The following is a 14136-nucleotide window of genomic DNA, read 5'->3' on the forward strand; positions in this document are numbered from 1 at the left end:
GTAAGGCTACATTAACGAAAGATATATGTATGTATGTATGTATGTATGTATGTAATGAGTGTGTGTGTGCGCGCGCGCGCGTGCATGTATGCTTCTCTGTCTGTCTGTCTGTCTGTCTGACTGTCTGTCTGTTTGTTTGTTTGTTTTTTTGGCTGTTTGTTGTTGTTGGTTAATTTTTTTTTTTTGTTTAAGATGAAATGACTAGTATGAGGAACACAATATTGACTACCAACATAATGTTTCATGACATGATTTTGTAACATAACGTTTCAACCAACCTGTGAAAATGATTGTGAACAGTGTCCACATTGGTAGGGTTTGTCCGGATTTTTAGGACAAATATGCATCTGTAACATAATACGTTGAGTAAAAGTTTTAAAGCATTGGCCACATCTCCACATATTCCAATCGAGTTGGTTGTTTGGAGCGTTGATGTTTGTTGACGATGTAGGACAGATTCCCATCACAGTCTTGGTTCTTAGTAGGTTAGCACTATTAGGAGACAAACTTGTATCTGAAAATGGTGAACGATGGCCTTCAGAATTGTTTGATTCAATCTTTACGTTGATAATATTATCGTTGGAATCGGCTCGTTCTCTACGGCCAAGGGATCGTTCTGTGTCTATGTAATGGCTCAGTATTGACGGTGTCGAATCAAGGTGTCGTCTCTTGGCGTTCTTCTCGTCGTCGGAGGGTGGTGACGGGAAAGCCGCTGTTGGTAGGGGAAAAGACAAATTACAACATTATAAAGTATTATAGAAAATATAAAATAACTAAGGAAGCCTTCAGTAATTACAGGGGGCCGGGGGAAATCAGGCCCGGACTGTTTCGTAAAACATTACCCTCCCCCGACTCCGTCTGCTAAAAAAGTGCCCCTCCTTCAATTTCCTTTCTCTAAAAATGATTTCATTCCACTGCTGCCTCCAGTGACCACATTGAACATTGGTTATTTTCCAACTACTACATCAAACGTGATTTTGTTTACAATTGGCACTGCGTTAATCAATACCTGTGTTTGGATCTGGCTGAGCTGAAAGAGAGACCAAACACTAGATGGGCAAGTGCCCGACATTGTTGAGGCCAAGGTCAACATCACATTGTAGCAAACACAGATATTTGATAGTACTTACTGTCTTTGTCAGCCATTTTCAATGAAATAGGAATTCCCATATACTGAACATAGCGGTCGTCGTACCAAACGAGAAGTTCCATTCCTTTAATGATTTCACGACAAACTCTGACGATTAAAAAGAAATGAAAATGATGTGTTGAATACGAATAATTGCATTTACTTTTTCTTGTCAATGAGTACGAAATGTACTAATTTTTTCAATGTGGCCACCGGAAGTAGCGGTGGGATTACATGTAAGACCTTTAAACCATTGGTTTTGGGATTAGTGTTCTTTATATCTGACAATATTGGAACCACGTTTTTGAACATATATTAATTATTAAGAGATGTGGACATACAGTGTTTATACAGATATCGAGATATAGAATTTAAAGAGCCATGTTCTGGAATTAGTGCATACTATTTTTGTTCAATAACAACAGTTAATCATGCTTTACTACTGACGGAATTGAAATATGCCCAAGCATCAGTAGTCACTGACAGCACTCTTCCATTATAGGCTGGTATAATACTCTATTTGTGCATAGGATCCTTTCTCATACTTAAATTGACCACAAGACAAATGATACAAGGAACTGTGCACGCGTCAATTTGAATCATGCAATTGTTCATTTCCTTTTCACAAATCTTTCATTTGTAATAAAATAAAGTGGTATTGAAATGCAGTTCGATTCATTACTCTACAAAGTTGTTTTATATCATGGCGGGTCATTAACTCATTCAGCAACGTGGTCACCTTTATCGTACAAATCGACTAGAAGATTTAAAAGATGTATATTTGATTCGGTTCACGCACACACAGGGGTAAAAACAGACAAATTTAAAGTAGTTGGATAAACATTTCAAGAAACGTTTATTCATTTTTGACATTTTCATTAGTAAATGCAGGAGAGATAAAGAGAGAGACAGACAGAGACATAGAGAGACAGACGGAGAGAGACAAAGGCAAAGACAGAGGCAGAGACATACAGAGACAGAGAGAGACACATACATACATACATACATACATACATACATACATACATACATACATACATACATACATACATACACATACACATATACACATACACAGAGCATGTATGCATGCATCCATGCGTGCCGCCGTACTAACCATACATCAATTAAACGATATGGGTCATTGCAGGACTGTGATTTAAACCTCTCTGTATACAAGAGAGTAGTAGACTGGAACTATTCGTCATGTATTCTCACTCTTGTTTGTTGTCACCCACATTGAATAACATCATTTTAAGTAAGAGTTTAAACCCAATAAATAAGCTGAAAGCTTACAGTCTCTTTAAATGCATACACTAGAGGAATTATATATATACATAAATTAAATAAATAAAATTACAAGTCTTGATAGTTTGTTTATGTTTTCACCAATGTATGTTTGCTGTTGTGATATCTATAATATATATATATATATATATATATATATATATATATATATATATATATATATATATATATATATATATATATATATATATATATATATATATATATATATATATATATATATATATATATATATATCCGGATGTTATGAATCATTGTATCTTGTGGGATTAATTGAACAGATTTTGGCGGAACTTCGATCCCACCTTGCTTCTTTTGTGAAGATTTCATTTTATCCAAGCCTTAGCCTAGATACTAGGCTGTCTGATTTGATAATATTGCTTGTGGGGCAGTCATATCGAGCTAGATAGCCAAGTCTCTTCGCTAGCCATGTCATTATTAACATGAGCCATCGAGCCTTGTCTAATTCCTATACCGTAACGGTATCATTGCGATTAACACCTCCACTCACAGTCTAGTCAAAGTCATTACTCTAGAAGTCCTAAAATGCATGAGATGCAATTTAAAATTAATCCACAGCCACCCACATAGTCATGTCTTTATTAATCAATCACAAAATTCTAACCAATACCACTGTCCCCCATAAAGTTAGTGTTTATTGGGGCAGTTATGTAATGTCCAAATATAGGTATATTTCTCAGCTCAGGCACAGACAAGTATAGATCTGTAGCTCAGGATGTTACTTACACTGTTTACGTCACTGTAGCAGCAGAGGTTCACTGATTGGATGAACAACTTTTTGTGTGAGACTTTGACCAGACGTGGTTTAGTTAGAAACCACGTTGGTGTCCAGACTACATCGAGCGAGCTTCAACCCTCAAAGCTGATATAGTCCTTCTTGTGCTTAAATAGTATTACTAATAAAATAATCTTTATTCGTCCAAATAAATTCCTAAATTTGTTGAATGGTCGCCACAAGAGCAGCACCCTGGTGCCTTAGTGTTGGAGAAGCAGGAAGAAACCGGAGTACACGGGGAAAACCCGCGTTGTTCGACAGGGTCAAACAGAGCCTCACCCTGCTTACATACAGACCTGGTTAAATTTGAAATCAGACCCAGCCGACACCTGGCGGGTTCGAACCCAGACTGCAGAGGTAAGAGGCCCGGGATGAGGCGTACGAGCTAACCGGCAACCGACAACCACCAAGTTCTGTTCAGCGTTGGTGGAGGTATGCGATCTCGTCCGGGGATCTCGTGAGTGCCCTCTTGTTGTTTGGGAATAATGCGAGTTATGTAGAACTATACGGATGACAGAAAAGTATAAACGACTCTATGCTCATTTCGATTTTCAGAGTTTTGGTAGTTTGAGGAGCAACCCGGTCTTTTACCATCTTGCTTGGTCCAGGTGAACCGTACCATGACATATAGTAACATTTCCATCATATGTAACGGTAAATTAACAACCACACATTTTTACATGTGTACCGCTTTTCTAAAGACAATCCCGATTTAAAAAAAATCATTGGTTTTGCTTTCTTCTTTTGTAAGGCTATTTTTGGTATTGTTTCAAAAGGTGATGGTATGACAGATGCGAAGCTGCCTTCATTTTTGGGTATTCACAAATGTCCTTTGTTGTGAATACAAAGCAGTTTCTTGCAGGGTTACGTGTATATTATTGAGCTGATAGACAAGTCCGGTTGAAAATGACCTCTACAACGCTTTTCATTAGTCTTAATGTACACGTGCTCAAAGTAAATCATCTATGTCATCGTGACATTAAAAGTACTTGTGAATCAGTTCATTCGTAAGTGCATCATGGGTATGTTTGTTAGAGCTTTCACATCTCCACTACAAGACTGTAAGATACGCCATTCGTTCAGTCCCAATCAGGCTTCTCTGTCACTAAAAGTGTTACATTTATGATCTTTTAAACAACTGTCGTTTACGATCCATCACACAAATGATAACTAAGTGATTGACCAGCGATCGACGTATTACTATACGTGAAGGTGAAAATTTACTTTTCGGGATTGGTTGATTTGATTTTTATGGTTCACGATCATCCCTGAACCGGATGAGTTGTGCATGACTCAGCTGTAAAATGAATGAGTGACAAAATAAAGATAGATACTCGGGGAATTTGTGAATACTAGTATATGAAACGTACCATTTAAATGCTGTATTCCATATCAGATTACATCTCAGGGTTAACCGTTTAATTTCTGAGGTTTGGCTGGAGGAATTTTGAAAAATTGTCAAGCCCAAATGGGGGGGGGGACGACAGTTTGCTGACGAAATCAAGACAACAAAATTCTTCTACGATATAAGATACGTGTATAAGAGAAAACGTTTTGCTGTGACGCAAGCTGTGAACGAATGTCACTTGAATTCTCAGGTACAATTGTCTCTTGTGTTGCCACCTACGGTGACATTTCAAACATTCTTGTCATTTGGTGGCTACTATAGAAACACTAGCCACTAGTAAACATTTACAATCAAATCAAACTATGAAAATCCAATGAACTTTGTAAAAAAAATGATGACGTGGTGGCCGAAAAAGTTTGATTTGAGTCAAAATCCTAACAGCCCCCCTCCCCTGAAATTAAAAGGTTTGCCCCTAATATCACTGTACCACTACAGCTCTGACTACAGCGCACTCTCTCCCCCACACGCCCGTTGGCTTTGAATCTTCAATTCCACTCCATCTATCAATTTTGAAATTCTGCCCACGTTTGTCTTCCTCTCTACCTAAAGAATAGACTATGTTTATACACAAACTCCTCGTCTCTCTTTTTCTCTCCCTGCACATGTAGCGTATAAAACGGCATTCTGAAAATCCCGTGAATCACACCAGACTACAGACACGACACCATGATCGTGTGTTTGTGTCTTCGCTATAACATTTCAACTCTATATAAGAGTTGAATAGCTTTTTAAGACATTCCTCGTCACTCAACTCATAAGAAAATAACATTTCCACACGTCGTCTATCTTTAATTGTAGTTGCCGAGGTTGACTTTGCTTTGTCATTGAAACTTGTCAACGGTGAGTGACATACAACACGCATGTACATATAATACATTTATTTTTAAGGAAATACCACCTGTTCAGAATAAAATTCTAAATTTCGAATAAAATTGTGCAGCGGATTTTAGTATTACAAGACACGAGTAGAGTCGATTTCTCTTTAAGATACCAAAGGATGAGATTTTCCTATTCATTAACATGGTTAATGGCAACCATTTTGATTTATGTCCAAGGCTTTCTCATGAACATCACTCAAATAAAACTTAGCTGTCGGTAAATTTCAGTCACCCAAAACCCATTAACTAGTGTCAATTGAATTATACAACACTGTCGGTGAAATTTCGATCAAAGGGCACAGTAAGACGTTCGGAATTAATGTATCTGTTTGTTATTATCAACATTCATAATGTTTTACAAGAGAATGAGCCGTACATTACTATGCATGTTTAGAGATTTTATATCACTGTTGAGCACGCTGACAGAAACCTGTTCAGCTCCTTTAACGGCTGAACTTTCGTTTATTCTTCCTCAATCAATTTACAATCTTTGCGGCTCTAACTAAAGAGAGTGTTTTTATATTTGTGTATCAAAAACACCACTTCGTTTTCCGAGTCTAGAGTTTCGCTCGTAAAACAAGAGATATGTTCTTTACGCACTCAGAAAGCTGTCGTCAAACCTTGTCCACAAGATTTATGGTCAATCAACAGAAGTTTGTCTTAATCACATTTTATAACAACGAAATAAAATCTGGCCAAATCTTACTAGGTGAAGGAAAGTGAATAAAGTATATAGGATGAATCGCGATATCCCCGTTTTTAATGTTGAAAAAATCAAGATGACAGACGAAAATATCAATGTAATTAATTCATTAATGAGGCGCGGCAAAGTATCATGGGTGATCCTGGAATTCATGACGTCATGTCGTCTGTTCAATATTAAGAACTAAATCACACAGTCTGGGGAGTAACTTAGTAAACCACGGACAAGTATACTGAAACTAACCTAAATCAAGGCAGTATGACATGACATAGAATGTTGCACGTGGTTCGGTGTATAAAAAGACGCCTAGTCTATGGCATGTTTTTTGTTTTTGTTTTTTTTGGTACCATATTATGATCTAATTTTTATTTCCATATCGAATTTCTGGTGTAGGATCTACCAGTTTCTAGACACGATTCAAAATATTCTAATAGTCAGAATAATAGTAGCGTACTTAAACTTTAACAAAAGTAACCATCAAACCCCTGTATATATAATCATCGGTTCCAAAAGAAAAATTACAAGACAAGGAAAAGCACGGGTCCTATTCAAAATATACAGTAGAATTAATTAATTTTCATTGTAAATGAGGTGAATTGAAAATGAGACAAAAATCAGGAAAATATAAATACGCACGCGTCTTTTCATTTCCATGAATGATATGAATCTAGAGAAATTTCCTGCCACCCATATATTAAACTCGACTTGAATAACATTATTTGTATGTCCTTGAAACAAATTGTAAAATATAAAAGACAAATCCAATTGTAAACAATTTCATTTTTTTAGAGATAAGACCTACCTGTAGTAAATAGCACCCTTGTATTGCACCACGCATAAATTCTGCTCTCGTCGACTTCTCGCGCACCGAATGTGACGCATCCAGTTCTCGTTTTTCTCGTCAGCACCATTTACGAAGTATTCAACGTCTCCAGCTTCGTTATAAACCTATACAAGCAATAAAGATGAAAGTATTCACGGTTTGCCTTCATATTCGAATTTCATGTTTACTTCCAACCTATATAAGTAATGTCTTAAATACACATTTTCATTCGTAACGCAGCTTTCTATTTTGCATTAAAAACGGGGAAATTTAAGCTTAAAACCATTTTTCAAAACTGAAATTTTTTCCTCCAAATTCCCGTGTACATAATCCATTACATGGGGACAAAAGTAACGATTGAAAGGTGAAGAGAAGAAAAAGTTGGGGAAAAGATGAGAGTGTACATGTGATGGAAGATCTTGAGATCTAGCACGATTGAAAATTGGCAAGGACTATACCAACACTCCACCAACTTTAAAACTGTTGATTTAATTTAACTTATTTTTATGTAAGTTTATATCAGAAAGATTTCTATTCAAGTCTACTTACTTCCCACAAGTGATCAGTATTTGCCATTATTTTTGTATCTTCGATAGAAACCCTCTCTCCTTCAAAAGGTCCTAGCCATGTACCCGCTGGGATTCTCTGTATGGCACATACCCCGTATGTAGCCCCTGGCAAGCTGCTGGTACACAAGGCCACCTCGTCAGGGAAGTGTTTGGGCGCACGAGTAGTTCCCGAATTTGCATTCACCAATTTACGTAGTGAGTGAAGTGGGCCGTGCATAGGACACTCTCCTTGGTGACTTTCCTTGCATATATCGCACCCTATAATTCGACACAGCCAAACAAAAATATGGGTATTTAAAAATAATCAAGGTTTTGTCAATTGACTGGGTTATTTGCATATGAACAAATACCCATATCGCAAACATGCCAAGTGATAATCACCTAATAATTTTAGCAACTCATTCGACTATTCTGCAGGTATTATAGGGCACTGTATATCGTGGGAAATATCGATATACATGTAAATATATAAATATATAAAGTAAACTTGTAACAAAAAATGTATTTGCTGAGAGCCACAATCCAATAAAGAATGACATAACGATAACAAAATATTTGTTTTAAATGGTACAATGGTGAAAAACAGTAATGATATTTGAAAAAAAAGTACTGGTGAATGAATGAATACATGGATGGACATTTGGAACCCTAAAACGTAAATACACGAATATGTGACTAAATGACTAACGTGTGAATGAGTTTGTGGCATGTACATCAGAGTTTAGAAAGTGAGTATTAAAATAATAGGACACCACGGTAACACAAGCTTAAATCTTTGTATTTTTTTTTACATCGGAATATACAAATAAAATGTAGGGAATAAATACCGATTAACTTTAGTATCAAATAAGCAAGAGAGATCAAGTTCAGTTTACTTCTAATATTCAAATCAAGACATGTAATAAACAAAGCAAAGGAAATACAAACACTATACCCTATTTAAACCAGTGTTAGTTATTTTCTCCTGACATTCTTTTGTCATAATTTACTTTTAATTTGGTTTACCAGTCACTGCAATACAAATGTTCGGTTATCCATCAGTTTGAAATCGGAGGGTCATCAAGAAACATGACGCATACAGATCGACGCATATGCTTTATTGTACTACCATGGCAACCCCGGGGGTTTGTTAGTATTTTACGAGCAAGTACACAATTGGTTATGCAGAGGAGATGTGTCTTTAGAGGACATCAGTTCAAGCTGTATTTCTTTTTATATCCCTTGCAACGTCAGACGCTGGGTACACCACTTTCTATTTTCGTCTGTCTTTTCTCTTTTCTAATGATATGGCCAAGCTGTTTTAGTGCATCTTGAGGCAATGAAAAGGTGCTGTTTTAATTTCTATAAAACACCCCAAACTTCCAGCTGCCTATGAAACTTTTACAATATGAATGGTCACATGACCTTACCTATATGAAGGCTGTATTCCATCAACCTCAATCTCAGATTATCCAAACAACTTCAAACTTACTAGCCTAGTTGATAGCGGGATTAACTTCTCCATTTTAAAAGTTTTGCTTTTCATGTTTGATATGTAAATATAAAATAACCTATTAAATCAGTCAGCTAATTAAAGCAATGAAAATCATTAGTATACATTCTCTGTATTACCTCAAAGGTTTTTAGAGAGATACTCTGTGATAAACCATAGCCCCCTCCACAGAGAGTAATAAACCAAACTATCCAAGTTAACCCGAAAGTCTGCATATCGCCAAATTACAATCAATATTTACAGTGAGAAAATGTATACCTTGTCGAATAAATTTAAAACCCTTCCAACTTCTTGGTAAATTGTTGTAATACTTTGTTAATCAGTCCGTGGTAAGCAGCTAGAAATGAATTACTCTTTGTACAAGATAATTGTTTGAAAATGCCTTTTCGGTTTTGTCTTTTGCGGGTGCTGCACGCGTCGCGCCGCCAGCAGTTGAATACCATGAAAAACAACTTTTATTGTTATGGGCAAACAGCTGTTTTGAGGGTATTATACTAGAATGTTCACTTTAACAAATGTGTCAATGATTTCCATTTAGGCATATATTTTGTGAAATTCAATACGCTATGGTCATTTATCGAACAAGACAGCCAGAATATGTTTACAGAAACATGCCACTTGAACAATTGCGTTTGAATGTTTTGTGAAGGAAAGTTCATTTTCAACTTACAAGATTCGCAGGATTCGGCGGTGTCGCCCATTGTATTCTTCGGTGGAAGTCGGACGGGTATAATTTTGTTGCATCCATACAGGCAGTAATAAAGATCGTCATACGAAAATGAAGTAATGTAAACGTTGTTGTTCATGCTGTATTTTCCCTTCATGTTGGTGCCAACCGATGGCGGCCTCCTGTTCTCCGCAAATTGGTAGGGATGAGTTGTGGTTGTTGTGCATTTTTCAGTTACCCGTTGAAAGGCCATGATGTTTTCTTTTCCCTGTTCAATATAATACAATATACGTGAGATGAGAGAGAGAGAGAGAGAGAGAGAGAGAGAGAGAGAGAGAGAGAGAGAGAGAGAGAGAGAGAGAGAGAGAGAGAGAGAGAGAGGGAGAGAGAGAGAGCATTTATTGCCGATGTATGCATATATATCAACATATAATTACTTTAGCGTTTAATTCATCTGTTTATTCTGTCAATCTGGTGATTACACTTTGATGGAAAAGTCTTCGCTTAAATCTCATTTAAGTTATTTCATTGAATCAAAGCTGGCTTTACGATACGAAGCCCTTAACTCTGAGTGTTACATGTTGATTCGGGCGACCAACCGTTCTTAAAAGCTGTACTGGCTGCGACTGAAACGTCTTCTTCCCTTCTTTTTTTTAAAAAAACGTTAGGTTTAATAGCTAACTCGTAATATAGTACACACGGATTTTTGGTAGTTGTATACACGATAAATCAACTAAGCATGGACAAGGTTGGAAGTGCCAAAACGTCTTATCGGATACCGTTATTGTTTTCAATAACCTTTTCGTACTGGTAACCCCAATAAAGTACGTACCTAAACGCACAGACAATGTGCTGTTATTCTTTGATATTTTTCTTAGTTCAGCCAAGGGAAATACGAATGACTTAAGAGGCATTGCTACTACGAGTCGCTAGACGAGTAATGGCAAAACCCCTAGGTGGTGAGTATTTGCCGGCTGACTGAATGAAGAGAAATATTGGGAAATAATATACCTTGTTGCTATAATATAATTATACCTCGCGAAGCATAATGAAAATTGGGAAAATTTGGAACGTTTTGAGTCATATTTTGAGTATTACAGAACCAGTGGACACGGGTTGTCGCACTCCGGGTTCCTCCTGCTTCTTCAACACTAGGGCACTGAAGTGCTGCTTTTGTGGTGAACATTCAACAAATGTTCCAAATGTATTTGGACGAATAACGATTATTAACAATTAATTTTTTTTCTTGTCTGTGGTAAATGTGATGTATGTATTCCAGAACCGTAGACTCCATCCAGACTACATAGAGATGTTATTAACTGAATTGTAAAAGGTTCAGAATGGGGTGAGCAACGCCCGCATTGAAAACCCAACAGGTTGTCGGGCCTGTGGAAGGGAAAAACACAGAGGGACCGTTGAAGGTTTAAATGAATATGAGCTACACATCGTTGGTTCCCAACTTACTCGTCTTATCTCTTAAGCTTGTTACGAATTACAGTATCAATTGTAGATATTGTGTAAGACATTCATGTTTTCTGTGTATAGTCACGGATGTAAGAGTCTCGGTAATACACATCCACGGGGTCTTCAAAACATTCAAGTTTCCACACTGACGGTTATTCAATTAGGAAACACCGGCGGGTATTGTTGCTGTTGGTAGACCGTGACAATTGTTACCTTCTCACTTGAAACCCCTAAATACATCTAAATGGTGTAGACACAATTACGTGTACCGAATCAATCAGTATAGGTATACTTATTAGAAATTTGATAACATGTAATCGGTAGCCTCGATCGATCGTTGTATCCGAATTCAGAATCTTTCCTGAACGCTCGTCCGAAACATAACATGGCGTTAGAACTCTTGACTAGGAAAATTAGTATTTTGGTGGGCGGTTATAACTATAATGTGTGGACAAACTACCCTTATCATCAACTAAAACACGAGAATGATGTAATAACCTTACACTAGACGGGAAAAGACTATTTTATCTACATACCAAAACAGGAAAAGTGACCCGACAAAGTAATTCTCGCTCCCTTACGCCTACCCTGGCACACCACTCAATGTTAAGCCAAAATACCAACTTATTTATCGCTAAATTTGAAACATCTACATTTTTCCAATTTGCTCGTGTGTGCCAACAAGTAGCGGGCATGGTTGTATCCTACTGAGTATTGGCATGGCTTTTGTAAATCATTCGGTATATACACAAATAGAATTCCCTTTACACACCAACAAAGAAGACACGTGCAACGGTTATTTGTAATGGTGAATAGTTTTAATCCAGTGAAGACACGAATGCACCGGCATGTACTCCTAATTATTCAAGTACTTTCCAACGACTAGCCATTTCACGGTTTTAAAACCCATCACATTATTTGTTTTAGTAACATTTAAGGGATCTATGAGTTCAAGTCCAGTTTCAACACACATTGCTTACACACTCACCATTGCGCATGTCAGATTTGCTAACGAGTTGGCCAACAATAATGTCTTAAGACTAGAAGCCGTCCAAACTTCATAGCATATGGTAGACGATTTAAAATATTATCTTCGTCACGTTCATGTGTAAAACTAACCATTCCGATTGTTCTCTGATGTTCTAGTGGCAGGAGTTTCGGTTTCTTTGCAAACTTTATATCATTGGACTATCTAGCCATTGTAAAGTTTACAGTAAAACGAACCCACAGCTTCCTCAAAGTAGAAACCGTACATGTATCACATATGGCAAGAAAGGCGACCCAAATTTCTTAATCAGTCATTTGACGGGGAAACATTCTATTTTCCAAACCAAAATACTGATATTTGTTTCGGCAGTTCTTTCAACAATGTTGTGTATTTGTATTTACCCAACAAAAAAATCAAAGGGCCTGCATTGTTTGATAATGCTCAAAAGTTGTTTGTTTAGGATTTGAATCTGATTTCATTACTTTGAGCTCAGACCCCTATAGGAAAGAATTATGATCTGAGCTGTGAGATAACATTAGCCCTTCGTTCAGTATGTTTTAAGTATAGAAAGCAACCGATTAAAAGCGTTTGTATTTCTTCAGTGGTCCATGACTTTACTATCCATTATTTGCGGTAATGACCCTCTGGTGGAGTTCGCTGCACGCGGAACATTGTTTCTCTGACGTGTACAATATGGGCTGTACTAGTGGTAGCCCTATTTCGTTAGATAAAGTAATTTGTATTGGTGGGAGAATTGAGTTTATGGGTGTGTCTGTATCCCTGTGTTTCTGTGTATGTATGTATACGTGTGTGTTACGTTAAAATGATGTGAAACAAGATACAAATGACTATTTTTTGCTAAGTTTCGGCCATAAAAAAGATAAGTATAATTTGGAATGTGAACCACTCGTACAAATGGACCGGGACGATACGTTTCGTTAAGTTAAAGTGTGGACGGATGACGTACCTGACTGAGTAGTGACTCTGGCTTGTATAGTCGAGGACGAGGTTCGCAGTTACTTAGAGATCTCGATGGCAGGAAGGATACTGAAACCTCCGAGCGGTCCGATTTTGTAAAATTTCTTGACTGGACAAAAAACAGCTAAAAATACACAATGCTTGCAAGAGAAGGGCCGTGCGATCTTATGTAGAGAGATAGCGGTAGTCTTCTTGTTATTCTAATTTCCATCATTATCGGTGAGTAACTTACAGAATGAGCATACCCGCAACTTAGTTAATGTAAAACGACGCATCCAATAAAAGACTCGACCGAAATCTACATATATTATCCATAGAGAGTAAATGACCACTCCTATGACATCCCATCTTGAAATGAATTATAGATGTGCAATATCTGAGACTAGACACGAGTCTGGGTCTTTTAATAAATATTTGAAGTGCCACTAGTGGAAAATGAACACATTACGGAGGGGGAGGGGGCTACTGAGAGTTAATTCCTTTTCTAAAACCAACATATTGTGTTAATGAAACCTTTACGAGATAAACTTGGGTTCGTGTTCAAGCATAATGGTAAGCGGGACAACGTATACATAAAATATGTAACTTAGCTAGGTGTAACTTATTGATATCCTTTGTGTACCCGAAATTGTATCTCAGACCATCTAGTGGTTTGACATTGTATGCTACAGTTAAAACTCAGACATGGATCAAAAGTATGTACAACTTGTGTTAGCATTATTTGACTGCAATGCATTTTTTTTCGTTTAGACGAAGTAATCTGCTTTACATCCAACCTGGAGGCACATCCAACATGCATTGACAACGTGACAATCCCAGGTGACAATGAAAACACCGTCGATGGTCGAGTTTGGCGAATTTTTCAAACTACAATCTATATAGTATATGAATGATTGCAAGATTGACTCATGGAAGTACTACTATAAGTACTTC

The 14136-nt window shown here is 37.2% G+C and overlaps 1 protein-coding gene across 1 annotated transcript in view; it reads right to left on the bottom strand.

Moving 5' to 3' along the window:
- Window positions 1–13271, bottom strand: part of LOC144443778 (putative histone-lysine N-methyltransferase PRDM6) — a 14672-nt gene extending 1401 nt beyond the window's left edge. The window contains exons 1-6 of the mRNA XM_078133325.1: window positions 13193–13271; window positions 9777–10041; window positions 7595–7872; window positions 7025–7170; window positions 1131–1237; window positions 279–712 (exon numbers count right to left, since the gene is read on the bottom strand). Of these exons, the coding sequence (XP_077989451.1) occupies window positions 279–712; window positions 1131–1237; window positions 7025–7170; window positions 7595–7872; window positions 9777–10026 (1215 nt within the window). The 5' untranslated portion in view covers window positions 10027–10041; window positions 13193–13271. The remainder of the gene's footprint in view (window positions 1–278; window positions 713–1130; window positions 1238–7024; window positions 7171–7594; window positions 7873–9776; window positions 10042–13192) is intronic.
- Between the last annotated feature and the right edge of the window lie 865 nt (window positions 13272–14136).

Source organism: Glandiceps talaboti, chromosome 12 (genome assembly GCF_964340395.1).
Source record: "Glandiceps talaboti chromosome 12, keGlaTala1.1, whole genome shotgun sequence".
Taxonomy (NCBI): Eukaryota; Metazoa; Hemichordata; class Enteropneusta; family Spengelidae; genus Glandiceps; species Glandiceps talaboti.